The following is a 27,215-nucleotide window of genomic DNA, read 5'->3' as shown; positions in this document are numbered from 1 at the left end:
TTAAGCATAGTGATTAATCACAAAAATATGTAATTATATATGTGTTTTCCGATGGTCTTAGGGGACCCCTGTGAAAGGGTCATTCAACGCCCAAAGGGTCGTGACCCACAGGTTGAGAACCGCTGGAGCAGGTTCTCACAACCCTGTTCTTTTTTTTTTTTAATATATATTTTATTGATTTTTTACGGAGAGGAAGGGAGAGGGATAGAGAGTTAGAAACATCGATGAGAGAGAAACATTGATCAGCTGCCTCTTGCACACCCCCTACTGGGGATGTGCCCGCAACCAAGGTACATGCCCTTGACCGGAATCGAACCTGGGACCCTTGAATCCACAGGCCAACGCTCTATCCACTGAGCCAAACCCCTATTCTTGAGCGGAAGAGGCAGGTGTTACACTCCCTCAAGGATCCGCAGTGACACCTTTCACATCTTTGAAAGTGTCTGTTCAGTGCCCCCGGGTGGCGGCTGTGCCCGAAGGGTGCTGGCCATCTCGCAGTGTTGACAGTGGGCACCTTGAAGATCGCCTGGTGGCAGAGACCCTGAGGCTTATCAGGACCAGGCTGTTCCCTTTCGACCACCCTCTGACGGGCGCAGTGTCGGGTTTCCCGCGAAGCCGCCTGTTTCATCCTCATCCGCCGCCAGCGGGAGCTCAGCAGCTGTCCTCTGGGCGGCGGTGCCACCAGGCCCGGAGCTGCACTGGACAGACCGCGGCAGCGCCAAGTTTAAAGCTGCGAGTCCGGTGGGAGCAGAGGCCCCTGCTTCCCCGGCTGCGCCAGCAGAGCTGCCGGCCTTCGGACCCCTCTCCCCACAGTGGGTGCCGGGGCCCCACCTGGAGAGCCGGCTCACGGTCATTTCTCTCCCTTCTTCATTTGCAGTCAGATGAAGGAAAGGGCCCCCTTCCGACGCCACCCCACCCCCGGGGCGAAGGCCAGAGCCCCAGGGCGAGTCAGGGCACCCGGGCTTCTGGGTCCTCCTCCCTCCCTCCCTTTCCTCCTCCCCCTCCGCTGTCACTGGCTGCACCTCCGAGGCCTGCACAATAGAGGCTCCGCCCTCCCTCTGCGAGCTCTTCGCCCGGTCCGCTCCCAGCAGTCGGCCCGTCCTTGCTCCCCAGGTTCCCGGCAGCCCGCGCTGGGCGACCTCGGGCTGCCCGCTGCTGCCCGGTGCACCGCCGTTGCTGTCGGACCCCATCCTCCCGCCTGAGGACGCCGGGTCACCTCCCCCTTCCCTGCGCCCAGGGCTGCTCGCGCCCATCCGGACGGAGATGACCAGGGTCTCGGGGGCGCCTGGGCCACGCGCGCTCGGCTGCACCCGGCAGGGGAAGGCCCTCTGAGCTCCGCCCTCGGACTCCAGCCAGGAGACTCTGGCCCAGTCGCCGCCCGGACCGTCCCCAGACGTTCCAGGCTGAGCCCCTTCTGTCTCGCCCTCATGGCCCAGCCTCTGCTGCTGGTTCTCTGGCTGGCTCTGGGTGTGGCCCCCGGCGGCGTGGTCGGTGTGGCCCCTGCCGGAACCAGCGAGCCCCCTACCGCGCAGACAGTGGCACCCACGGAGGCCGAGACCCTGCAGAACGAGGCAGACAACCAGGAGAACGTCTTGTCTCAGGTAGGCGCCATCTGGCCACCTGCCTGCCGCACCAGGTGGGCCAAGGCCAGGAGGGCACTTACCTCTCATCCATCGAATGATTCCTTAGGGGCGTGGGTCCTCCTCTCGAAGTCGGGGTCTTTCAGGCGATGGGACCAGGAGAAGAGGAGGCAGGGGAAGAATGGAGACCCTGGCTCAGGGCTGGGAGGAGACCCCTCTGGTCTGTGCGGCTGTTTGTGGGAGCCGGAATGTGACCCGGCGCGTGCTGGGCAGAGGCGGGTGGCGGGACCCCTGGCAGATGTTCCACCACAGGAGTGAGAGGCCGGAGCAGATGGGGTGAATGTGGGCAGTAAAGGACTGTCCTTGCTTCAGGGCTCAGCCCTCACGCCCTAGTCCCAGTTTTCAGCGGAGGACCATCAGGCGACGGTTAGAGCGGGGCGGGGGGGAGCGGGGCAGACCCCTCTCCTCTCGGGGCTCTCGGGGCTCTTTATTCCATGACCCGTGGCGGACGGACGCCGAGCCGCTAGCTGCCCGCACTCCACAAGCCTGCACTGGGCTCGCAGCGAACACGGGTCTCCTGGCCTTCCCGTCATAGCTGTGCTAACACAGGCCGAGTACCAACCTCAGCCTCACTCGGACCCCGACATTAAAGAGACAGAAGCGCCTGACGTCGGAGCCCTGCGGGGCCATGGGCACAGCTTCCCGAGAGCCGAGCCTTGGGAAGGAGGGCTGCAGGGGTCTCCGTGCGGTCAGGGCGGGGCGGAGGGCAGGCGGCGATTGCGGTCAGCCCAGCCGCTCCGTCACCTTGAACTACGACGCCTTCGTCGCTGGGTTTGATCACAGCCCTGAAAAAATTAGTGTTAGAAGAAACCCACCCTTTGCAGGAAAAACATGACAGCCTGTTCCCCGCCAGCACCCAGGAAGGCTCCCCCACAAGCTCATGGCCTGCCAGCGGCTCACAAACTGGACGAAAGGAGCCCCTCTCGGTGCCCAGAAGGGAGCTGGTGCTGGGGGTGCAGGGCCTGCTGGAGAGCAGCTGGGAGAAGCCTGTTCCCCCAGCAGGGGGGCTCCAGAGGCTGCCCTGTGAGCTGGCAGACTGAGGAGGAGCAGAGAGGCTGCCAGTGCGCGCTGAGCTTTGCCTGGACTCTGGGTCCAGAAGCTGCTCTAGGAGCCAACTCAATCCTTAAACGGAGGAACCCTTACCAGTTTCTCCCTGCAGTTCCCTTTCTCCAAATCTAACCCGTGCTTCGAAGCCCTGCGCAAACACCCCCTCCTGGAAGTCTTCCTGGTGCACTGTGGGCTGCGGCCGTGGGAAAGCCACCTCACCTCGCTGGGCGCTGGGTGCGGGGCGCGGGGCGCGCCCTCTCCCTCTGCACTCTGCCTGGCGCATGGGCCCCCAGCGCGGTCCCGGGAGGCGCTCACGAGTGGAGGGTGGTAAGTGGCGATGGGAAGGAGCATCTTCAGGTCCGAGTGTGGGCAGCGGCCCCAGCAGGCCGGTCTCCTTTCCTTCTTTACTCTAAACCCGGGCTCCCGCTGGGGCAAGGCCTGCTGGGAGGATGCTGGGGCTCACTGGTTTTCCTTAAAATGAGGAAAGGCTGAGGCCCCGAGAAACACACAGCTTCCTCGGACAAGAGGCGGCGGCCCGCGGTGCCTGCAAGGAAAGGTCGCGGCCAGCAGGCGGTCTTGCGGTGACCATGAGGGCGGTCAGGCGTCTGAGGTCTCCGGCTGAGCGGTCCTCAGGGGCCTGTGTCCACACGCTCTCCCATCCTCTCTCTGTCTGTCTGTGCAGTTGCTGGGAGACTATGACAAGGTCAAGGCTGTGTCCGAGGGCTCCGACTGCCAGTGCAAATGTGTGGTGAGGCCCCTGGGCCAGGACGCCTGCAGGAGGGTCAACGCCGGAGCCTCCCGGAAGGAGGACTTCTACACCGTGGAGACCATCACCTCCGGCTCGTCCTGCAAGTGCGCCTGCGTCGCTCCGCCCTCCGCCCTCAACCCCTGCGAGGGGGACTTCAGGCTCCAGAAGCTTCGGGAGGCTGACAGCCGCGACTTGAAGGTGGGGCCTGGTGGGGCGATGCCTTGGGTGTGGGGGTGCCCGGGGACCTCAGGCCTTTGAGTGAGGGACCTGCTTTAGCCTTTACGCAGTTGGTCACTTTCAGCCCCGACATCCAAGGGGCTGGTGAGAGCCAAGTCTGCCCATCTTGCCAAGGGAGCCAGGGAGGCCGGGCTGGGGCAGCTGCCAGGCCAGCAGCTAAACGTGGCCCGCAGGCCCACCGGGGCGGCTCGTCTGGCTCTGGCCGCCGGGCGGTGGGAGGAGCTGGGTCTGGGAGTCAGACGACGGTTCCGGTCATCGCTCGGCACCACTTGCATCATCGACTGCGGTGACTCCCTTGTCTGGCCGCGTCCCCTGAGCGCACAGCGGGAACGTCTTCCCGGCGGATTGGCCCGAGCGCTGGTGACGGCCGTTGAGAGTGCGGGCACCGCCTGGACGCGTGCTGCGCAGTGACTGCCCGTAACGTGCCGCTGGCGGTCAGGCACCGTCGGCAGAGGGGCGTTTAACAGGCAGCGAGCGACCCCGCTCAGCCCACCCCTCGGAGCCGACGCTCTGCCCTGAAGCTCGTTTCTGGACGAAGGCACCGCCCGGCCGTAGGATGGGGTGCCGGGGCCCCTGGAACGGCAGCAGAACTTCCTACCAGGAAGCGAAACGTCATCACAGCACAGAGAACCGACCCCTCCGCGGCCCGGCCCCGGGGTCGCTGCCGGCGCCGGTGGGAGGACGGAGGCCTCGCACACAGGTTCTGTCTGACTCGAGGCTGGAGCTGGCGGGGCAGAGGCGCAGACCGGCGTCCAGCAGGCTGTGCTGGGGCCTCAGCAGGAGGCTCCGGCGAAGCACCGGCCTTCTGCCCGCTCCTGCCCCCCGGCCCGGGATGTGTCAGGGCCGCGGCCTCCTTCCCCTGGAGGACCTGAGGCTTCGGTGCCCCTGCCAGCTGCACCTCAGAGTGGGGTCCCAAGGCGCTTTCCCGCCTGGGCCGGTGCTCTCAGTGCGAGGAACCCACGCCGCCTCCAGGGCTCTCCGCAGGCGGGGGGGCGCCCCAGGGCAGCGTGCCAGGGCCGCATGCACAGGTACTGAGGCTCCAGCCACCCCCCTGGGTGTCCACAGACCCCGCCGGGCAGGTGCTGTGCTGACTGACAGGACTGACAGCCTAGGAGGAAAGACAGACGAGGGAGCTTCACCAGGGTCCCCGCAGGCGGGTACACTCACGCATTGCGTCTGCCTGCGTGGCTGCCAAGACAAGTGCCACCTCTGAGGCCACCTCTCAGTCCCTGGGGTTTCCCTGTGGGCTCGCCCTGGTCCGTTGGCCTAGCCCTAGACTAACCTGCCCTGTTCCGCAGCTCGCCACCATCATAGACATGCTGGAGGGCGCGTTCTACGGCCTGGACCTCCTGAAGCTGCATTCGGTCACCAGCAAGCTGGTGGGGCGCGTGGACAAACTGGAGGAGGTAAGGCGCATGCTGGGTCTCCGTGTCTTTCACCTGACCAAGCCCAAAGTGTATCGAACTTCCCAGCGTGTTGACAGAAGACACATTGCTGGTGGCCAAGAGGACCAGTGAAATGTAATGTCATTGCCTTCTTTCCATACAGAAGAACCATATACCCCTGTGGCTATAGCGCAGAGGCCTGTGCTCCAGGGCACAAAGGTCCCAGGTCGCAGCCAGCACCTGGCCCGGGCTAGATGCTCATCAGCCATCTGCTTGGGGAGCAGCTGGCCTCGGCAGCTGGCGGGTCCGCCCAGGCCGGCTGCCATCTCTCAGCTGTGGTCAGAGGGACGGGGCCTCGTCCTGCCTGTGCTGACAGTCTGAACACCCGCTGCTCTGGGGGCTGGAGACAGCTGCCCGCCGGGGTGGCTGTCCCTGCCCACCTGGTCCTCGATGGGTCCTGGAGGGCTTGGAGTAGGGGGAGGGCAGGCTGAGCTACCAGCCCTCCCCCGGGGTCCAGGGGCCCCACGCTGGTTCACGTCACTCCCACAAGGAAGCCTGCTCCCTTCACCCAGGCCCTACCGGCTCCCGGAGGGGGGCCCACAGCCTGCTGCCTGCCTGGGGCTCCAGCTGCGGGGTAGCATGGCCTCCTCCATGGCTCGGGTCCCCACCCTCTCCCTGCCCCCGGGGGGCCCTCCCTCCGCTTCGCCCACAGCTGCCAAGCTGCAGCCTCACCATTGTCCTGCCCAGGCCTGGGGAGAAGGCAGGTGTCATCACTCCTGCTTGTCCGGTGGGCGCCAAGAGGCCGCCTCTGCCTGTGCCGGGGTCGCCCCTGGTCTCTAAAGAGCACCTTCCGCACCCCCGCCTGTTCCTGCTGTACCCTCACCTCCCCCAGGTCCCCACACTTCGGCTTAGACTCAGCCAGGCATGCACACACCTGTCCCGCCGCCGGGCGAGGTCAGACAGTCTCCACCAGCCTTGGACCCCAGGGCCACTACATCCAGTCCCCTTGCCCGGCAACCCTGCCTCATCCTCACGCTTCCTCCCTCCCGAGGGGCGTCTGTGCACAGGCCCCCAGCACCTGGCACCTGTTCTGTGCACACCTTCCTGCCCCTGCTGGGCCTCACCCAAGGGCTCAGAGCAGACTGCCCAGGCCTCCCGGCCCATGGCCTGTGCCAGCCCGTCGCTCTCCTCCTGGCTTCGCACACTGCTCTGCCCAGGGATCCTCAGCAGGGACCGGGGAAACGCTCACCCCGCCAGATAGGCCCCCACAGCACCGCGTGGCCCGGGACCCAGCCGCACACGCCGTACTCGTCACGGCCCCAGCTGTGCCGGGGAAGAGCCTGAGGAGGAGTCATGGGGCCTCCCTCTGCCAGGGGAGATCGAGAGTGCCCGTGGGGGTCATCCCCAGCCCCTGAGAAGTGCCCCACATAGGCCCTGGGTAGGAGAGGACTGAGCCAGGGAGGAGACCTGGGGGCGGCTGACGGGTGATGCCACTGCAGCCTGGCATTTATTTAGGTGGTGGACAGGCTCTGCCGTTCCCGTGAGGGGTGACCTCTGCCGCCCTCTGGGCTCTGGGGGCCGGGCTACCTCCATCCTGCCCTGTGCAAACCCAGACGGGCCCCTCACCGGCCCGAGGGGCACCGAGGACTACAGATCAGTGCGGGGGCATCCAGGGGCCCAGCGACCCACGATGGGGCCCCGCCAGCACATGGCAACGCCGCCTCTGGCTGCCAGGAGCGTGAGCCTTGTGTGGGTAATGAGGCGACTGAGGCCGCGCCACTGGGGTGCCCAGTGGAGCCCTGGGCCCTGTGGGCAGGAAAGGGACGCACCTCAGTGCCCCCAGGCTGTGCGCTGGCGGGGGAGGGTCAGCACCCGCATCGGCCACGTCACCTGACGCACTGTTTTCCTGGGTGGACCCTTGTGGCTCATCTGCTTCTTGCAAACTTCCCCTCCCAGGAGGGACGTCACAGAGCAGGGGCCTCCTTGGCCTGGCTGACCACTGGCCCCTCACAGAGTGCACTAGCGATGCAGCGCGTCACACCAGACCCGCGGCCACAGAGACGCTGGGCCGCTCTCCAGAGGTGCGCACCGAGGCACAGCCGCCCGAATCCACCAGGACCTTTCTGTCCGTCCCGGCAGCTTGGCCTGCCCCACCGCCCGGCCCAGGCCCCCCTGCCCGGCCCCGGCCCCACCGCCCGGCCCCGGCCCCCCCGCCCGGCTCAGGCCCCTGCCCGGCCCAGGCAGCTGCAGTCCCTCCGCGTGAAGAGCGCCTGGGCTTGCCAGGAGGCAGCTCGGATCACAGGGTCTCTAACCAGCTTCCTGGCGGTAGCACCTGCTGCTGGCCTCTGGACCGACTCAAGCAGCAAGGATACCCTCCCTGTCCCCGCTGGCGTCCTCTGAGCTGTGCAAGAGCTGGCTGAGTTCTTAGGGATCCAGGAGCCAGGAGGCTGGGGCCGGGCTCCACTCTGCCATTTGTGGTTGTGTTTCTAACCTTTATGTTGAGAGTATTACAGATGTCCTCCTTTGCCCCCCTCACCCGGTTCCCAACCTGCCCCAGCCTTCACCCCACTGCCTGTGTCCGTAGGTAAGATCTTTGGTTAACCTCTTCTCGCCCCTACCCCTTCCCTCTGAGAATCGTCAGTCTGTTCCATGTTTCCATATCTCTGATTCTATTTTATTCACCAGTTTATTTTATTCGTTAGATTTCTTGCTCATTTATTTTGATTTTTAGATTCAATTGTTGATAGATATGTATTTACTGTCATTTTATTGTTCATATTTTTAAACTTCTTCTTCTCCTTAAAAAATACCCTTCACATTTCATATATTACTGGTTTGGTGGTGATGAACTCCTTCAGCTTTTCCTTGTCTGCGAAGCTCTTTATCTGACCTTCAATTCTGAATGATAGCTTTGCTGGATAAAGTAATCTTGGTTGTAGGTTCTTGCTATTCATCACTTTGAATATTTCTTGCCATTCCCTTCTGGCCTGCAAAGTTTCTGTTGAGAAATCAGCTGACAGTCGTATGGGTATTCCCTTGTAGGTAACTGACTGTCTTTCTCTTGCTGTTTTTAAGATTCTCTCTTTGTCCTTTGCTCTTGGCATTTTAATTATGATGTGTCTTGGTGTGGGCCTCTTTGGGTTCCTCTTGTGTGGGGTTCTCTGCGCTTCCTGGACCTGTATGTCTATTTCTTTCATCAGGTAGGGGAAGTTTTCTGTCATTTTTTCTTCAAATATGTTTTCAATATCTTGCCCTCTCTCTTATCCTTCTGGCACCCCCATAATGGACATGTTGGTACGCTTGAAGTTGTCCCAGAGGCTCCTTACACTATCTTCATTTTTTTTTCTTTTTTCTTCTTGCTCTTCTGATTGGGTGTTTTTTCCTTCCTCATATTCCACATCGTTGATAGGATCTCAGATTCCTCTGCTCTACTATTGAATCCCTGAAAGTGATTCTTTATTTCAGTTAGTGTAGGCTTCATTTCTGATTGGTCCTTTTTCATATCTTTGACTTTCTCACTAAGATCGTTGGAAGTCTCATGAAGATCCATGAGTAACCTTATAACCATGGTTTTGAACTCTGTATCCAAAAGTTTGCTCTCTTCCATTTCTGTCGTTTGTGGCATGTTTTGTTGTCTCCCCATGTTGACGCTTCCCTGTGTTTGCTTCCATGTATGAGGTAGAGCTGCTATGTCTCCTGTGGCTGTGAAGTATGTGTCCTGTGGGGCCCAGTGGCTCAGCCTCCCCAGTCACCTGAGCTGGGAGCTATAGGTGCGCCCCTGTGTGGGCTGTGTGCACTGCCTTGTAGTTGAGTCTTGATTGCTGTTGGCGTCGCTGGGAGGAAGTGACCTCCAGGCCAATTGGCTATGAGGACCAGCTGCGACTACAGTGGAAGAGCAGCTGTACAGGAGACACCCCTATGGAGCAGGACTTGCTTCAGTGGGGCTTTGGTGCTCACTGAGTCTGCCCCTTGAGTGGTCGCTTATAGGCGTGTAGAGTTGTAATTGGCTATGGTTGAAGCTGCCCACTGGGTGCACCGGCTCTGGGACCTCCAGGGAGGTACAAAGTCAGCCACTGCCTGGGGCCACCCCGCAGGAACTACTTGTATTGGGCATGGAGGTGCCCAGGTGAAGCCCAGCTGTGAAGCAAGACAGGCTCCTACTAGTGCAGGGTCTCGGGCCTCTTGCTGATAGGAATGGGGCACACTGACACCAGCTGCAGCTTGCTTAAGAGGTTTCAGCAAAGTCTGAAGCCTGAGTAAGGACAGGCCATTCATATGGAAAGGCCACTGCAGACAGGTTGGGCGGGCTGCAAATTGGATGGGGCAGGGTCTCTGGGAATCACCAGGGCAGAGCAAACAGATATTACCCCTGCCAGTCAGCCCTGCAACCAGAGAGGTCCCAGCACAGCAACAATGACCCCTGTGAGCACCTTCATCTGGGAGAAAGCTGCCCCAAGTTCCTACCCGGATGCCAGACAGTCCACTTCCTCCCCGTACCTGTCTGGGCCCCCCAAAGCCACTGCCCTGCGCCGGAGCTCAGAGGAAGCGGGACCTTGTAAGTTCATGTGCGGGGCCCCTTTAAGAGGAACACCTAGAACTCCAGCAGCCTCTGTGTCACTGACCCCAACCCCCTCTTTTACAGCCCAAAGTCATGGGGACTTCTCTTCCCAGCTCTGGGAGCCTGGGCTGGGGTCTGGGGGACCGGACCCCTTGTGCCTCACGGGCGGCCTCCGCAGAGACAACCTCCCTCCTGTTTAAAAAATGCCACCTGTGGGTGCTGGTCCAGCCAGTCTGTGCCTCCTCCGTCTCGGTGTGCTGTCTTTAATTCTCTAGTTGTAGGCCTTCCATTCAGCCAGATTCCCGGCAGTTCTGGGTGCTGGTTGTTCTGTATTTAGTTGTAATTTTGACGTGGTTGTGGGAGGCAGCGAGTACAGGCGTTTTCCTACGCCACCATCTCGGCTCTTCCTCTGACACTTGTTTTAAAAGGTCCTCAGGCAAGTCGCCTCCTTGCTGCGGGCCTCCATGTCCTCACCCTGCAATGAAAGGTTAGGCTTGAGCTGTGGGGTCCAGGCCAGCTCTAACCTTCTATGAAAACTCACAGCCACTCACATGAACTCGTTGACCCACCGTAAGAGCCACAGGGAAACTGCCAGGACTTCCCCGTTCACATGTGGACGCTGGTCTGGCAACAGCCGTGGGCCAGGAATCCACTCTCCTAATGGGGCATGTGGCCGCCCCACCCTGTCAGGACTGACCCACCCAGAGAGAGGGCTCGCTCTGGGCCTGAAACAAGACCACTTTCCCACGGGCTCTTGCCCGCACAGTGAGTTCTGCGCAGTCAGAGAGGCTGCGTGGCCTGCGCCCGGGGACCCCGAGCCCTCCCACGGCCACACGTGGCCGGATCGGCCGGAGCCCACACCAGGTGTCTGTGTCCCGCCCCCCCCCCCACACCCCCGGGCTCCTGACTTCCCTCCAGGACACAGCCTCATCACAGGCTGCCTCGTCTGTGTGTCAAAGAAAGACAGGAAGCAAATCCGGCTCCACCTCACCTGCTGGCTGCCCCTGCACACACACGGCCTGGCCCTAGGCCAGTGATGGCGAACCTATGACACGCGTGTCAGAGGTGACACGTGAACTCATTTTTTGGGTTGATTTTTCTTTGTTAAATGGCATTTAAATATATAAAATAAATATCAAAAATATAAGTCTTTGTTTTACTATGGTTGCAAATATCAAAAAATTTCTATATGTGACACGGCACCAGAGTTAAGTTAGGGCTTTTCAAAACGCTGCCATGCCGAGCTCAGAAGGCTCGCCATCCCTGCCCTAGGAGGACAGAGCGTGGGCAGTTCAGAGGCTCGTGGGAACCTAGAAGTGGCCAGAGTGGACAATGTGGACCGCAGTGCAGCTCAGGGCTCTAAACTGAGGGGGGAAAGGGCGCCTCGGAGCCGGTCCATGGCTGCCCGTGACTCAGACCCCACGGCGCCACCCCTCAGGAAGGGCCCCTGCTGCCCGGTCCGCGCCCCTCCTGGGCCCTGGGCACTCACAGGTGCCATGCCCAGAGCTCCTCTTCCCCCTGCGTGTGGCCTCCCTCCAGTGGGGGTGTCCTCTCCCCCCTCCCCAGGACGAGCTCCCAGGAGTACTCAGTGCCTTTCTTTCTGCCACACTTGACCTTAATCACACAATTAGGTTGGGAAAGCCAGGCTCCAGTGGGGCTGCTGGAGCCAAGCATCAGAAATACTGCCTGGGACCCGGGGCCTGGGATCTGGGGCCTGGGATGTGGGATCTGGGGCCTGGGATGTGGGATGTGGGATCTGGGACCTGGGGCCTGGGATCTGGGGCCTGGGATGTGGGATCTGGGATGGGGGATCTGGGATGTGGGGCCTGGGATGTGGGATGTGGGGCTTGGGATGTGGGATCTGGGATCTGGGGCCTGGGATGTGGGATCTGGGATGGGGGATCTGGGATGTGGGATCTGGGATGTGGGGCCTGGGATCTGGGGCCTGGATGGTTCCTCAGCGCAGGGCTGGACACTCAGGGCCCAGTGGCTTCTGGGCCGGTGCCCCGCCTGCCTGGCAGGCCTGTGCTCTGAGCAGATGGCAGCGCCTCCTGCTAGTCTTCAGTGCAGTGGTGAACCCTCTTTTTAAATGTTTTCTCTCAGGAAGTTTCTAAAAACCTCACCAAGGAAAACGAGCAAATCAAAGAGGACGTGGAAGGAATTCGTGCCGAGATGAGCCAGCGCGGCAAGAACTGCTCCCGGGACGCAGCAGCCGGGCTCCCGGAGGCGGAGGCAGGCTCCGCCCTGCAGAGGGACGCGGCCGCCGCCTACGCCCACCCCGAGGTACCGTCCCCCCCCCAGCATGAGCGCCTGGCAGGTGCACTGAGCTCATCCCATCCTGTCGCAGGCCGGTCCCTGTCCCTCGGCTCCTCTGAGGCCCAGAGAGGCTGCGGGTCAGTGTTGAGGGCAGGACTCCGCTGGCACGCGGGCCGGGCCGGCAAGGAGCCAGAGCCAGGAGAGCTCGCAGTCGCCCTGGCTCAGCGGGAAGTGGCGGTGGGGGTCCCAGCACACCGTCACCCGTGTAACGGACACTGTCTGACGCGACTTGATCGACATCCAACGACCCACTTGTTTCACGTTCCTCCCATTTGCGACCCGTTTGCTCCGGCTTCAGTTCCTACGCTGCGTTCATGTGCTGGGGTGACACGTGATACCATTTAATGTGTCGGGTTGTCCCCTAAATGGATGACCAAGAAACAGCATGAACTAGGAAGCCCCCCTGAATGAGTGGGGGACCAGCGGGTAACGGGTGCAGACGCCGCCAGGCCCAGGGCAGCGGGGGGAGGCGCTGGCCCCGGGAGGGCGGCCGTGACAGCGCCTCACGTGCTTCCTGGGGCCACGCCAGGTGGGCGGCAGAGGGATTCCAGGTGCACCACGCAGGGGCTCCCCAGGCAGCCAGGCGGGGCGTGGGCGGGGCAGGGCCGAGGCTGCGGTCACTTGGGAGGGCCGGGCGGCATTGTCCATAGGACGCTGCTGCCTGGGTCGCTCACCCCCCCGGCCTGGGACTCGTAGGCAGAGCAGCTCCTTCAGGGGTGCTGGGCGGTTTGGGGAACCGGGCACATGTGCTCCGAGGGCAGGACAGCAGCCAGCTCAGCCCTGTGGACAGTATGGCGCCTGCACCCTGCCCAGTTCGTGACTCAGAACAAACCCGTTCCAAACCAGAGAACAGGGATGAGGAAGGCCTCTCGTTTCCTGGCTTTGCCCGTGACGACTGCTGATGCTTGGGGAAGTATCACATTCCTTCAACCATCACACACACCCCATGTCGGGCCGACGTGCTGCTGCTGGGCCGCTGGAGCGGGTCTGAGCTCGGAACCCAGGGGAGGACGTTCGGGCTGGAAGAGAACCTGGGGGCACCTCCGTGGCCCTGGGCGCCCCCGCCCGCCTGCTGCCCAGTGTGGGCTGCTGCCACCCTGCCCCTGCCCCGGCGGCCAGGCTGAGCTCTGAGCTCGCCGTGGTCTCGGTGACACATCGTGTGGTGTGAACCAGCTCGGGTTTCCTGAGGGCAAACAGCAAACCAGCCAGACTCCCAGATTCCCTCCTTGCTCAGCAGAGGCCTGTCCCCCGCAAGGCCCAGTCATCACACTGCGGTCAGCACAGCCGTGGGGACAGAGCCAGGACCAGCGAGGGAGGGGCCCCGCTGGGCTCGTCCTCTCTCACCCGCCCCTTCAATGAGCCCGGCTGAGGGGTCCATTGTAGACGATTCTCGGCTTCTCAGAATGGGGGGGCGGGGGAGGCAGTCGGGAGGCCTCTCGCCAAGAAGGTCCTGGCCTGGAGGTGGTGAGGGCTCTGGGCGCGGGCGGGGAGAGGGGACAGCCAGACGCCAGGAACTGAAATCACACGCAGAGTCTTGGATAACGGATGAGGGAACCACGGCGGCCTGAGGCCTGTGCCAGGAATGCAGGGGTGACGCTTTCTGGCCGGGCCAGTGCGAGGTCGTGCTCTTCCCCGCAGCTCCCCTCAGAGCCCGGAATTAAAGCCGCTCCGGAGGCTTGCCCCAGGGGGACGGGGGCTTTTGAGATGCAGAGGGCACCTGGGCCCAGCGATACAGGGGCAGCTCGCAGCGTCTGAGTCAGGGGTGGGGCAGCACTGGAGTCAGGCAGCTCTGTCCAATGGAAACAAGGGGTTCCCCAGGCCTGCGGGCACCGGGGATGCGGACCAGGTTCTGGAGTCCGGGGTCACGCTGCGGGCCTGTGGGTCCCGCAGGCAGAGCCTGGCTCCGGGGCAGCCGCCTGACCTGCGGAGGCTGTGGACTCAGGAGCCCCACAGCCTCTGACTGGCTGGCGTTGGACCAGACGGCTGCTCGGCCGGCGCCCCCCAGAGCGAGCACGGTGCCGCCTGCAGAGCGGTGGTGAGACAGACACAGGGCACGTCTGACCTCACGAGGTGCTCACGGAAACGTAGCCCTGGCACCTCTGGTCCTGACTCCCCGGTCACCTCGACAGCCAGAGACAGGAGGCGGGGCGGCAGGGGCAGTGCCTTCCAGGGCTCGGTCTCTTCATGCCGGGAGCCAGGGCGCGTGTCTGTGGCTGGGAGGGCCCAGCCTCCTCCAGGCCAGACCTTAGTCAGCAGAGGCCTCCTGGGCAGTGAGGCGGTGGCCGCCAGCCGCTCAGTGACTCTGAGGCCGCTCTGCCCCTCGGGCTCAGGCATCTGGGGCAGAGGCTGGTTTCCAAGTGGCTCTGCTCTCCCTCCGCGCCGCCTGACGGGCCCCAGGGGACGGGCCGTGCCTCCTCTTCGGAGGGGCCTTTTGGGGCTTCAGTGGCTGAGAGCAGGGCTGGGCCACACCCCGAGGCCCCCACCACCTCCTGGATGGGCCACTGCCCTCAGGAGCGGGAGCCCTGGGGCCCTGATTTTGAGCGCCCTGGCCCCAGCCCAGCTCAGGAGCCTGTGTGCCTGTCTCCTGATCCGTGAGTGGGCTGATGGCCCAGCCCCTGCCTCGGAGGAGCCACCAGGCGAGTGAGCTGGTCACGGTGCAGAGACAGGAGCCCTGGCTCTGAGACGAAGGCTGAGTCTGTCCTTGCTGTTGCCTGGGCTCCAGTGCTGCCCCACCTGACCTGCCACTGTGTCCCCTGAGCCTGACCGGTGGCCTGGCCGCTGTGTCCCCTGAGCCTGACCGGTGGCCTGGCCGCTGTGTCCCCTGATCCTGACCGGTGGCCTGGCCTCCCTGTGTCCCCTGAGCCTGACGGGTGGCCTGGCCGCTGTGTCCCCTGATCCTGACCGGTGGCCTGGCCTCTCTCTGTCCCCTGAGCCTGACCGGTGGCCTGGCCGCTGTGTCCCCTGAGCCTGACCGGTGGCCTGGCCGCTGTGTCTCCTGATCCTGACCGGTGGCCTGGCCTCCCTGTGTCCCCTGATCCTGACCGGTGGCCTGGCCTCCCTGTGTCCCCTGAGCCTGACCAGTGGCCTGGCTGCTGTGTCCCCTGATCCTGACGGGTGGCCTGGCCGCTGTGTCCCCTGATCCTGACCGGTGGCCTGGCCGCTGTGTCCCCTGAGCCTGACCGGTGGCCTGGCCTCCCTGTGTCCCCTGAGCCTGACCGGTGGCCTGGCTGCTGTGTCCCCTGATCCTGACCGTGTGGCCTGGCCTCCCTGTGTCCCCTGAGCCTGACCGGTGGCCTGGCCTCCCTGTGTCCCCTGAGCCTGACCGGTGGCCTGGCCTCTCTCTGTCCCTCTGAGCCTGACCAGTGGCCTGGCCTCTCTCTGTCCCTCTGAGCCTGACGGGTGGCCTGGCCTCTCTCTGTCCCCCTGAGCCTGACCGGTGGCCTGGCCTCCCTGTGTCCCCTGAGCCTGACCGGTGGCCTGGCCTCTCTCTGTCCCCCTGAGCCTGACGGGTGGCCTCGCCTCTCTCTGTCCCCCTGAGCCTGACCGGTGGCCTGGCCTCCCTGTGTCCCCTGAGCCTGACCGGTGGCCTGGCCTCCCTGTGTCCCCTGAGCCTGACGGGTGGCCTGGCCTCTCTCTGTCCCTCTGAGCCTGACCGGTGGCCTGGCCTCCCTGTGTCCCCAAGCCTGACCGGTGGCCTGGCCTCTCTCTGTCCCCCTGAGCCTGACCGGTGGCCTGGCCTCCCTGTGTCCCCTGAGCCTGACGGGTGGCCTGGCCTCTCTCTGTCCCTCTGAGCCTGACCGGTGGCCTGGCCTCCCTGTGTCCCCAAGCCTGACCGGTGGCCTGGCCTCTCTCTGTCCCCCTGAGCCTGACCGGTGGCCTGGCCTCCCTGTGTCCCCTGAGCCTGACCAGTGGCCTGGCCTCTCTCTGTCCCCCTGAGCCTGACCGGTGGCCTGGCCTCCCTGTGTCCCCTGAGCCTGACCGGTGGCCTGGCCGCTGTGTCCCCTGATCCTGACCGGTGGCCTGGCCGCTGTGTCCCCTGAGCCTGATCGGTGGCCTGGCCTCTCTCTGTCCCTCTGAGGAACAGTATGAAGAGAGGTTCCTGCGGGAGGAGACCGTGTCCCAGCACGTCAACTCCATCGAGCTCCTGCGGACACGGCCACTGGCTCCACCCGAGCTGGTGCGACCACAGCAGCCCGTCCAGAGGCAGGTGTCCCTGCGGGGCCGGCCGGCCTCCAAGCCTGCCATCATCCGGGGCATCACCTACTACAAAGCCCAGGACCCCGAGGACGAGAACGACATAGAGGAGCAGCGTGAGTGGGGCCAGCAGGGCTGGGGCCGGGGGGCAGCCGTGTCCCCCGAGAAGCCGTGTCCCCCTGGGCCGTGGGCAGGTCCCTGACCTCACGGGCTTTCAGAAGACCGCGTGGCAGCGAGGAGTCACTCTCCTGCCTGCCCTTCCCCGGGCCTGGCCTGCCTGACACGCGGCGCTCCCGCCTCTGACTCCCGGAAGCCCTGGCTGTCCCCGGTCTCTCCTGCTTCCTGAACCCTGTGCCCCTCCCCGCCCTCCGCTTCCCACACACCGAAGGGTCCAGTCCGGCTCGTCCCCAGCTCTGCTCACCCAGTTGCTGTCATAAGCCTTTTGCCCATTTTTAACTGTTGTCTTTTTGTCATTGATTTGGGGAGGCGGGCGTATTTGGGGACAAGTGCCTTGTCAGTCACGTGAGCTGCGATGCCGTCTCACTGCCTGCGGCTGCACCCGGGTGCCTCGATGAGCAGAGATTCACCAGCTCACCCACCAGTTCCGTGGGGCCACACCTCTGGTCCCTAGGAAAGCTGCCTCCCACCTTCCTTCTCCACTCAAACCCTGCTCACGCGCCCATTTCACTCAGGATAACAACTGAAGTCCACGTGCAGCACCCAAGCCCCCCCCACCGGCTCCCATGTCCCTCTCCCTCACCTCCTGCTACCCCCACCTCGAACCCTCCTCTTTGTCCACATCGGCCTCGCAGGCATGTTCCGGCCCCAGGGCCTTTGCACGGCTGCTGTTTCCCCCAGCGCACTCTTCCCTGCAGCTGCTCGGCTCCCTCACGTCCTCAGGCCTCTGCTCATCTCCCTTCCAGCGAGTAGAGCTGACCACTGTACCCATCACGCAGGTCCCTGCTGCTGCTCCCCGACCCTCCACACCCACCAGCTTCTCTCCATACACTGCCATGTGCCCGGCCCGTGTCTGCTGTCAGTGTGTCCCTCACTAGGTGGCTCTGGGGGGCAAGGACCTTACTCTGCTCACCGTTGTCTGTGCCATAAACACGGGATGAGTGGGCGGATGGGTGGGGCCCGGGTCCTGGGGGAAAGCCTGTCGGGCAAGGCCTTCGCTCTGTGCCCCCTCCCGCCTTCCTCTAAGCGCCCATCCCTGACTCAGTGCGTCGTTTTGGGGGAAGAAGCCTTCTTATCAACCCGCCACGGGTTGTCTGCTCTGGGTCCTGCGCTGGCCGTTCTCTCCGAGTCACGTGAGCCTGTTTGCTCCCCAGAGGACCAGTTCTTCAGCGGTGACAGCGGAGTGGACTTGCTGATTGAGGACCAGCTGCTGAGACACAACAGCCTGCTGCCCACTGTGCCCCGCAGGCCGGCAGCCACCCGTCACGGCGCTGCTGCGACCACGGACGTGGGCCCCGCGGCCACGGCCCCGTCCTCCCCATGGCCTCAGGCCTCCCCCCCGGCCCCCCATGTCCCTGCCGCCTCTGCCTCCGCCCAGCCAGTCCCCACACCACCGCCAGCCACCGTCCCTCTTGCCCCCGGGGGAGAGGCGCTCCTCCCACCTCCCACGCGGGCCTCAGCCACCACCACGGCCCACACGGCCACCCCCCCTCTCCCGGCCCCAGCTGCCCTGCCGGTGGCTCCTGGGGACACACACGCGTCCCCCGTGCCTCCCACCGCAGTCAGGACAGACTCCCTGGGGAAGGCCGCGCCTGCTGAGGGCACAGCCTCCGCCAGCCCCACCCTGCACCCGGAGGAGGACGACATCCGGAACGTCATAGGTGAGCTCCCGCCACCTGCCCGGCCGGTCCGCTCAGGTGAAAGGCTGAGCCTCGCGACCGTGGGAGCCGGAAGCTCGGGCTGAGCCACAGGAACGGGCCTGTGTCGTGCCCTTGGCTGCGACCAGCTTTGCACCCGGGTCCATGGACCCGAAGGGCCGTCCTTGGTCAAGTGCATGGGAGCCAGGGGGGCCACGGCCTGGCTCCGCGAGGTCTGCAGCCACGTGCCCGGCGCTTCCTGTCCTGGGCTGTGCGGGGGCAGTGGCGGTGGCAGTGGGTCTCGGGGCCTGAGGTTTGCGGAGGCCCAGCAGGTGAAGCCTCCGGGTGACGGCCGGACGCAGTGGGGGGCCCAGGAAATGCCGCTTTCTTCTCCCCTTCCTGCGGGGGGGGGGTGGGGGCGGCAGCTGGCCGTAGCTGGGCCGTCCCTCCGCAGGGACAGCGTGAGGCTGCACCTGCTCAGCTCCTGCAGGATGCCGGGACCTGAGGGAGGCCATGGCCACCCCGGCCGGGGGCAGTCCCTGAGCCCAGCGCCCACAGTCCCTTCTGCCATGGAGTGAGCGCCCGGGCCCCCTTCTCCACCGCGTCACCTTCAGGCGGAGGGACAGTTTGCCCCTGGGCCTCCGCCGCGGCCCTCGCCCGGCTGATGGTGTTTGCCGCCTGGAGCCCCTTCCGTGGCCGCCGTCTCCGCCACCCGCCCGGCCTGGCCCCACCCGGGCCTCTGCCCGCCCCTCCCTGGGGGTTGCCACTTGTGGGTTTTCTGGTGTGACCCCAACTGGGTCCTGGGGCTCTCCGCTCCCTCCAGCAGTTTGGCTGTCAGGGCCGCGGTGAGCGGGCGGGAGGGGACATTCTCTCTCGTTGGTCAACGCTCTGTTCAACTAGAGGGGCCGCTCCAGGACCGCCCGCCCGCCCGCCGCCGGCGCTGCCTCCTGCATCTTCCGTTTCCCTTAACCCGAGGGGAGGTCGCTGTGGGGGTTGGTTTCTGGAGTCACCGTTCACTGCCCGTCCCTGTCGAGTGCCCATCGCTGGTGGGGGTGACATTCCCTTTCCAGAACCTTCTCTGCAGGCCCGAGCCTGTGCCTGGCTGCTTCAGACCACCCGGGCTGCAGGCCCGGCGCCTCTCACGTGGCGTCATCTGGTGGCAGTGGCAGTGGCCCGGCCACTGGGTGCTGCGCGACGGCCGCTGGCAGGCGGCGAGCCCGGCGGTTCTGACTGGGGCTGGGCGTGTGGCTACCATCCTGTCCCCGGTTTCCAGGCCGACCCTTTCCTCAGGGAAACTGAAACCAGAGAAATTCCAGAACCGGCCTCGGCTGTTTAATGAGCGTCAGGCGGAGCCCGGCTCCAGGCGGAGGGGAGGCCGTGGGCACAGGTGGGGGCTGCGTGGGCGACGCCGGAGGAAGCGGCTGTGCCCGGGGCCCAGGCAGCGGACAGACCGGGAGGTCGCCAGCTCCTGGCTCGGTGGGGCCGGGTAGGCGGCGCAGAGACAGTCGGCGTGACAACAGCAGGGCAGCCTGGGTCTCCACAGGCTGGGAAACCCCATGACCGTGATCTGGGGAGAAAGTCTCCCCACCAAGCACCAGCCTGGGGAGGGGGGTACGCCCGGACAGGGACCCTGCTGGGCACCCAGACCAGAAATGCCCTCGTCGCTGCCTAAGTCCCCTGCCCAGCAGCTCCTCTGGACCCGGGCTCGCCTGGACACCTCACGGCCCCGCGAGCCAGGCGTTGCCAGGCGAGGATGGCGTGTGAGCAGTGCCCTCCCTGGAGGGGCTCACCCCAGGGCACAGGACACCTGGCTTCCCCGCTGGCTGCCAGGGAGCCATTTTACCATTTTATTGTCGAGCAGATGAGCTCGGTCGGGGGACGAGGCTTCGGCTGGTGGTTCTGCTGATGGTCTTAGGGGGGCGGGCCCCTCTCCACTGGCCTGGCTGCCCCATCCTGGCCGCGGGCTCCTTCCTGGACCGCTGGTGGGGAGCAGAGCCACGGAACAGACGGGGGGGGGGGGGGGGGGCAGCTTGGAAGTGGGCGTGGCCTGGAGTCCTGAGAACCTGGAGCTGAGTGTCAGGGAGCAGCTGTCCTGCCCCGGCGCCGCCGTGGCCCAGCCCTGGTGGCGGGTGAGGCGTCCTGGGTCTGGTTGCCAGGCTGGCAGTCTGACACCGGCTCTCCACCTGCCTTTCCCCGTCGGCTCAGACGCACGGGTGCAGCACAATGAGCGTGTGCCTGTCATCATGTGTGCCCTGTCACGTGTGCTCTCTGTCATCATGCGTGGCCTTGGACATTCAAGCTTTTCAGGCTTTCGCTTGGCCCAGAGCCAGCTTGTCCTCGTGCTGCGAGGCCTCGATTGGGCCCCAGGCTGCTCCAAAGAGCCGCGCGGGGCATTGCTGAGCTGCTGGCCCATGGAGGCAGACTGACCTCAGCAGGAGCCCAGCCCAGAGCAAGCCGCTGCCCACTCCCCGTGCAGAGCACAGGCTGGAGGATCCAGAGGGCTGGTCTCTGGGCCCCAAACAGCCTGGGCCGAGCCTCTGGGGCAGCTCAGGGGCTGTGGACGGTGCTCCTGGCCACCATAGCGTCCTCGCTTGGGGCACCGTCCTGCTGCCCTGTCCTCACCGAGCCCCAGGTGTCGGCCTGTGCGGGGCGACCTGCCGAGATGCAGGTGCCTGTAAGAGGAGCACCCCGCGCCGTGGGAGAGGTTCTGGCATCGGGAAAGGACACAGCGAGGCCCACAGGGACGGGTCTGAGGGGAGAAGTCGGAGGCAGCGGCAGCGAGCGCTGGGGACAGCGGCCCGGGAGGCACAGGCGCAGCAGAGCCCGAGCGGAGCCAGGCAGAGCGCGTCGGGGCCGGTGACTCGGGGCTGAGCCGGCTCCAGAGTCCAGACTCCAGGAGGAACTAGCCACAGGCTTGGGGGGCCTTCTGCCCTCACCCGACCTCTCTCTCCCTCAGGAAGGTGCAAGGACACGCTGTCCACCATCACGGGGCCCACCACCCAGAACACATACGGGCGGAACGAAGGGGCCTGGATGAAGGACCCGCTGGCCAGCGACGAGCGGATCTACGTGACCGACTCCTCCTACGGCAGCACCCTGGTGGAGTTCAGGAACCTGGAGAACTTCAGACAGGGTGCGTGCGGGCCCCGCGCTCTCCCTCCTCTGTCCTCTGCGCAGTCACGCTGGCCTGGGTGTGCCGTGCACGAGACGGGGCCTTCTCCCCCCACCTCCCTCCCCCCCCCCCCCCCCCCGGCCTCAGATCTCACGTCTGCCCTCCCTCACGCCCTGGGACGGGGCAGCCTGGAGTCAGGACCTCCTTTCCCGCGGCCCTGAGAGCTCGCCACCACGCTCCCCTGGGGCCGAACCTGGGCTCCTGGAGCAGCATGAGGCGAGTGGCCAGAGCCATTTCTATGGGCCGGATGAGGCTGCTGGGCCGTGAATGTAGAAAGTGGGGGAGCAGACAGACCGGGGTGCAGACCCCTGCTCGTCCCGCACCCTGGGCACCGCATGCTGAGCCCGCCTGTTCCCCGCAGGCCGCTGGAGCAACTCGTACAAGCTGCCCTACAGCTGGGCGGGCACGGGGCACGTGGTGTTCGGGGGCGCCTTCTACTACAGCCGCGCCTTCACCCGCACCCTCATCAAGTACGACCTGCGCCGCCGCTACGTGGCCGCCTGGGCCCTGCTGCCCGACGCGGCCTACGAGGAGGCCACGCCCTGGGGCCGGCAGGGCCACTCGGACGTGGACTTCGCCGTGGACGAGAACGGGCTGTGGCTCATCTACCCCGCCCTGGACGAGGAGGGCTTCAGCCAGGAGGTGATCGTGCTGAGCAAGCTCAATGCCGCAGACCTGAGCACGCAGAAGGAGACCACGTGGCGCACCGGGCTCCGCCGGAACCGGTACGGCCACTGCTTCGTCATCTGCGGGGTGCTGTACGCCGTGGACAGCCACAACCAGCGCAACGCCAACATCTCCTACGCCTTCGACACCCACACCAACACGCAGATCGTGCCGCGGCTGCTGTTCGAGAACGAGTATTCTTACACCACCCAGATCGACTACAACCCCAAGGACCGGCTGCTCTACGCCTGGGACAATGGCCACCAGGTCACCTACCGCGTCATCTTCGCCTACTGACACCCGGCCGGAGCAGATGTGCCCGGGCCACTGCACCTTGTATGTGCATGTGCACGTGTGTGTGCACTGCACGTTTGTGTGTGTGCACGAGTGTATGCATGTATGTGTGAATGTGTGTGCGTGTACATGTGTGCACGTGTGTGTGCGTGCAGATGGGTAAGTGCTGTTCAAAAAATATATATTATTTTGTATAATGTAAAGTGACAGTTTGGGTCTATTTTTTTATATGGATTGTAGATCAATCCATACATTATGTGCTGGCCTCATCCTCCACAGTTTATATTTTTGTGCAAATGAACTTCTCCTTGGACCAGTGACCACCTTCCTTCGAGCCTCCGCCCCTCTGGCTCCCGCGTCTCAATGGCGTGGTCTCCATGTGGGTCTTGCGGCCGAGGCACCTGCAGCGGGAGCGAGGGAGGCAGGAAAGAAGTGCTAAGGGGCAGGAAAAATTATGTGCTGGAGAAGTTTTTAAAACCCAGAAAATGCTTTTTTAAATAAAGAAGGAATTTAAAATGGCCCCAGTGCGTTTCTGTTCAGCGCTGATGTCTGTCCGGGGCGGGGCCCTCCGGGGAGAGGCATCCACCACGTGGGAGCCTGTTCTTCCCGTCCGTCCGCCCCCCCTCCCCGGAGGGAGCTGGTGCTCGCTCGGAAATGCACAGCTGAGCAGTGGGGCCTCGTCCCTGCACCCCCTAAAGCTCGCCACCCATCACTCACTGCTGGTGTCCCATAGTCCCCTCCTCACCTGACCCTCCGCCAGGCTTTCCTCCCTATCCCCTCCGAGCAAGACGCCTGCTGCCCTCAGGCATGCCCCGTCCTCCAAGTGCACAGACCGGACAGAAAGGGACTCCTGAGGCGACGGGAGGCCAGGCATCGCGTCCCCACGGCCCCGCGGCCCCACTCCCTGCGTCCTGCGCAGACCTCAGTGGCCTCCCACGACACCCCTCCACGAACAGACCTGAGAAGGATGCCAGTTTTCGAAGTTCGGTTTGTACGTGACTCCGTAATGGATCCAGTTTCTTTGTTCATGCCAGTGCCGGAAGCTGAGGGCCAGGCATGGCCGCCGTGGCAGGCACAGGTTGTCCTGCTCCTGTTGTCTCTGCCTCTCTCTCGTCCTATGCCAGACTTTTCATGCCCCTTTTTCTCTGAGTGGCCGTGGTTTTGTTTGTTTGTTGCTTGTTTTCCCAGCTCTGCAGGAATGCACTGTGTTCCTACAGGAGCTGCGTCTTGATGCACGGCCAGGCCACACACACGCTCCCAAAAGGTTCCACAGCAATCCCACCTGTGTGTGGGGGGGGAGGGGGGCCGGGGGGGGGGGGACCGGGACAGGGAGGCTGGCGGGGCTGGCGCAGGGCAAGGCCCTGGGGGCTGTTTTCCATGTGACCTGGCTGAGCTCTGGCTGGAGGCCGTGCCTGGCTGAGCACCTGGAAAGCCTGGCAGTGCCTGGGGAGCTGAGCCGCAGGGCCAGGCCTGGGGCGGAAACCTGGGGCCTTCCCAGAGGCACACAGAGCAGGGGGCTGGCAGCTGTGGGTGAGGCTGGGCTGGAGGGAGCAGGAGGTCCGCCTGCTGCCTCAGAACCAGCCCCCCCCCCCAAATTCCCTTCCCCACCGGAGCACAGAGGCTCCCAGAGCCAGAGGCAGGAGGGTGGACTCCTCTGTCACCTGGTCAGAGGTCAGAGGCCACTGGGAGGGAGTTGTAAGGATACAGGCCATGCTGCTGCGGGGGGGTGGGGGGGGCACCGTCCCCTCTGGGACCCGGACGGCATCTCCACCCCTTGGGGCACTCAAGCTGCCCGTTTCTCTCTGCCCCTCGCCCTGCATGTGCCCAGCACGGCAGCTCAGCTGTGCAAGGAGCCCCCGCAGCTCGCCCTCCTGTCTCCCACAGGCCAGCGTCTGCCGCCACCCGTCAGGGTGCGTGGAAGTGATTCCTGTGCGGGCTGAGGACCCGAGGGTGTCCAGGCTGCCCCGCCCAGGGGTGCTGCAGAAACACCACCCGCGGCTGAGGAGCCACGTGGGTTGCTCAAAGCCCGTCTCAGCCAAGTGGTGCTTTGAGATGCAGAAAGTTCCTGGGCACCGGGGGCCGCCCTCAGGGCCTTCCCGGCCACCCCTCCCGGAGCCCCCTTCCCTCTGGGGAGGCCTCCCTGGCCCGCCATCTCTCACCTACTTGCTCCTGTGTGTGGCCAGCCCGGGACCACGTTCCCACAGGAAACCACGGCGGGAAATGGGGGGAGCAAGCCCTGCCACGGGCTAGACAGGCGGCAGCTCTGAGGGTCCTGAAGGAAGCCGTGGCTCCTCCGTGGGCCCCACCTGACTCTCAGAAAGCAGCTCCGATGGGAGTGCTGACTGCAGAATTGGGGGTTGTGCCTGACACCCCCACCGTCCTGTGCCCTCTGCCAGTGGGCTCGGGCCCTGCCTGCTGCTGTGCCCGCTGGGTTGCCAGGGCCACAGCATGTGACCCGCGGGCCTGCTGTGCAGATGGCATGTCCCCAGCACGTGGTAATGGTCACGCCCGGTCAGGAGCCCCAGGGACTCGGAGCTGGCGGGTCTCTCGGTTTTGTCTGCAAGGCTCTTCCCAGGGACTCAGCACAGGGACGCTGTCCCAGAGGGAAGCTACCAGGGCAGACCCCAGACCAGAGCTGCCCCTCCCCTGCCCAGCCGAGAGGGACGGAAGGACATGCAGGAGGGCAGCCCTGCTGAGAAGCTGTCGACCTGCCAGGAGCCACACACTGGTCCCCCCCTGCTGCCTCGGGTCACAGCTCCTCCTGCACCCCCTCCTCCACCCACTCGGACCTCCCTCTCCCCTTTGCACTTCTCTCCCATCTTCGTGTTTTTCCACTTTTCCAGAGACCAGAGGCTTGGGACCAAATCTCTTGTTCCTGGCTGGACACCCTGCCCCCTCCTCTTTCTCCCTTTCCCCTCCCCTTCCCTCTTCGTACAAGAAAATCCATTTCACAGGAAGTTCCATATTCACAGCCAGTTATTTTCAAGCATTTCCCCAGTTCTGACATCTCCGCCAGCTAGTCCAGTCCTCACGCCCCGCCCACCTCTGCTCTGCCCCGCCCACCTCTGCCCTGCCCCGCCCACCTCTGCTCTGCCCCGCCCACCTCTGCCCTGCCCCGCCCACCTCTGCTATGCCCCGCCCACCTTTGCCTGCCCCATCCCTCCTCTGCCCCGCCCCTGGCCCAGCTCTTTGCTGCCCTGACTCTGAGGATTCACACACAGCTTTCCGGTTCCCTGCTCCGCCTTCCACCTCCAGGGCCCTGTTGCTCTGTGAACTGTGGAGCACAAGCTAGGTCTTGGCCACAAAAGACTTAGCTCCTGTGGAACTTCCCTGCAGGCAGCAGTCACCCGGGGGGGGGGGGGGGAGCGGCGGGGGAGGGGGGGTTGGCAGTCCCACGGCCTGGTCACACTCTAGACCAAGGAATCGAAATGTGGGGTGGGAGCCAGGCAGCAGCATTTTTAAAGAGCCCCCTCCCCCCATGACTCCAGCAGCAGCGTTTGGGACCCACGGACACAGTGCTGCATGAAGGGGTCAGACTGACCGGTCTTCAGAGCCTCGTCCTCAGCCCGGCCAGGAGCCTTCTCTGGGTGCTGCCAAGGGCACTGGGCTCTCAGGGCCTCTTGGGGCAGACCTGCTCCAGGGAGGGCTGACAGGGCCCAGGATACCCACCACCGCAGCAGGCCCGGTGCTGGTGCCGGGCGGACAGACACCGCCTCCCCTCCTCCCTGGACACAGCCCTAGCTGTGAGGGCTCACCTCTGATTCCTGCCCTCAGCTGGGTGTGCAGCCCCCTGAGCAGCAGGAGGCAGTTGATTCTCAAGATGGACCCTGTGGGCCTTCAGAAAGAGTGACAGGCAATACTGGTCACCCTCAAGCCCAGGCCGGTGCCAGCAGCCACCACCAGGCCCGCCTCCGGTCTGACACTGTCCCTCAGCCTCCTCTCTGACAGGTGCCTGCACGGTGCTTCTCACACTCAGATCCCATCCGATGGCTGGGCCACCTCAGGCTGACTCCGGAGGCCTGAGTCGGGCCAGAGAACTAGCGGTAGTGAGTTACAGGTGCTGCTGCAGATCCGCTGGCCCGGGCCTCCTCCCAGGCCCACGGCCACTGCTCAAGGCGGAGGTCTCAGTGATGGGACCGGGGAACCGGCGGGGAAGGCCCCGTCTGCCTCCCGAGTCCCCACAGTCCTGCCTCCGCACTGGGCAGCGTGTCCGTGGGTGGGTGCATGTGGTGACAGGGCTGCCACACCAGGCAGACGCCGGGAAAAACGACATCTGTCTGTGGCTTCCTAAACGCTCAGTAATTCAACTCAACAAGAAGTATCGAGTTAGCTAGGATGCCCGAGCCATGCCGGCCCGGGGCAGGGCCTGGGAGGGTCCGGCCGCAGGGTGAGACACCGCTTGCTCCGGGGGGGAGGGGGGGGCTTTTGGAAAGGAGGGCTGGGTTCTGCTCTGGGAGCAAAAAAATCCCACTTCCTGCGGTGTTTTCCCTCCGGCCCCTGCACACCCTGCTTGTGCCAGATGGTGAATCTCGGGAAGGTGGGACGAGCCCGTGTGCTGCCAGCTGTGGTCGCCCGAGGCGACCCTTGGGGCGGTGGAGGCCGGAGGTCCAGCGTTCCCGCCTCCTTCCTGCTCACGCTGCGGGAGAATTCGGGCCCTGCGGAGCACAGCCTGAAAACAGCAGCAGGAGGGCCTGGGACGCGGCTCCCTCAAGGCCGCCTGCGGCCGAGGGCAGTGTGTTGTCTGAGGGAACAGTCAGAGCAGGAGAGAATCCCAGCGTCGCTGGGAAACCAGAGATGAGGGGGTGAAATTCGCCATCTGTGTCCTGGAACCAGCAGCCCGCGTGCGGGCGCGCTCCACGGCCACCCGGAGCTCCCGAGAGCAGCTGCGTGGGGCAGCACCCGGCTCTCGGGCTCGGGAACCCACCCTGGAGCTGACCCTCACTGTCCTGTGGGAACATGGGCCCATGGAGGGGACGTCATTCACGTGTCCAGCTTCCCTCAGGTCCATGGTAGACGTGCAAGGTTAGTGCACACGTAGCGTCTGTGGCAAAGGTTCCAGCTCCGGGGCCATGGCCTGCAGCCCCGTCTGTGCAGCCAGTCTGCTCTGGGTTAATCCCAAGTCCCCCGCAGGCCTCGGACGCCAA

At 64.4% G+C, this 27,215-nt stretch overlaps 1 protein-coding gene across 2 annotated transcripts; it reads left to right on the top strand.

Annotated features, from left to right (window-relative positions):
* Positions 1 to 1,048: 1,048 nt before the first annotated feature.
* On the top strand, positions 1,049 to 22,589 carry OLFML2B (olfactomedin like 2B). 2 transcript variants are annotated; one of them, XM_059675473.1, is made up of 8 exons: positions 1,049 to 1,601; positions 3,370 to 3,633; positions 4,971 to 5,078; positions 11,719 to 11,898; positions 16,010 to 16,241; positions 17,457 to 17,963; positions 20,896 to 21,072; positions 21,473 to 22,589. In XM_059675473.1, exons 1-8 carry the CDS (start codon positions 1,428 to 1,430, stop codon positions 22,072 to 22,074), a joined length of 2,244 nt encoding a protein of 747 aa, XP_059531456.1. In that variant the 5' UTR covers positions 1,049 to 1,427; the 3' UTR covers positions 22,075 to 22,589. The 2 variants fall into 2 exon arrangements, with proteins under 2 accessions (XP_059531456.1, XP_059531457.1); XM_059675474.1 differs by having other exon boundaries at positions 1,050 to 1,601; positions 16,016 to 16,241.
* The last annotated feature ends 4,626 nt before the right edge of the window (positions 22,590 to 27,215 follow it).

Source organism: Myotis daubentonii, chromosome 18, assembly GCF_963259705.1.
Source record: "Myotis daubentonii chromosome 18, mMyoDau2.1, whole genome shotgun sequence".
Classification (NCBI taxonomy): domain Eukaryota; kingdom Metazoa; phylum Chordata; class Mammalia; order Chiroptera; family Vespertilionidae; genus Myotis; species Myotis daubentonii.
The sequence above is the reverse complement of the archived record's forward strand: the minus strand, read 5'-3'. Positions and strand labels throughout refer to the sequence as shown.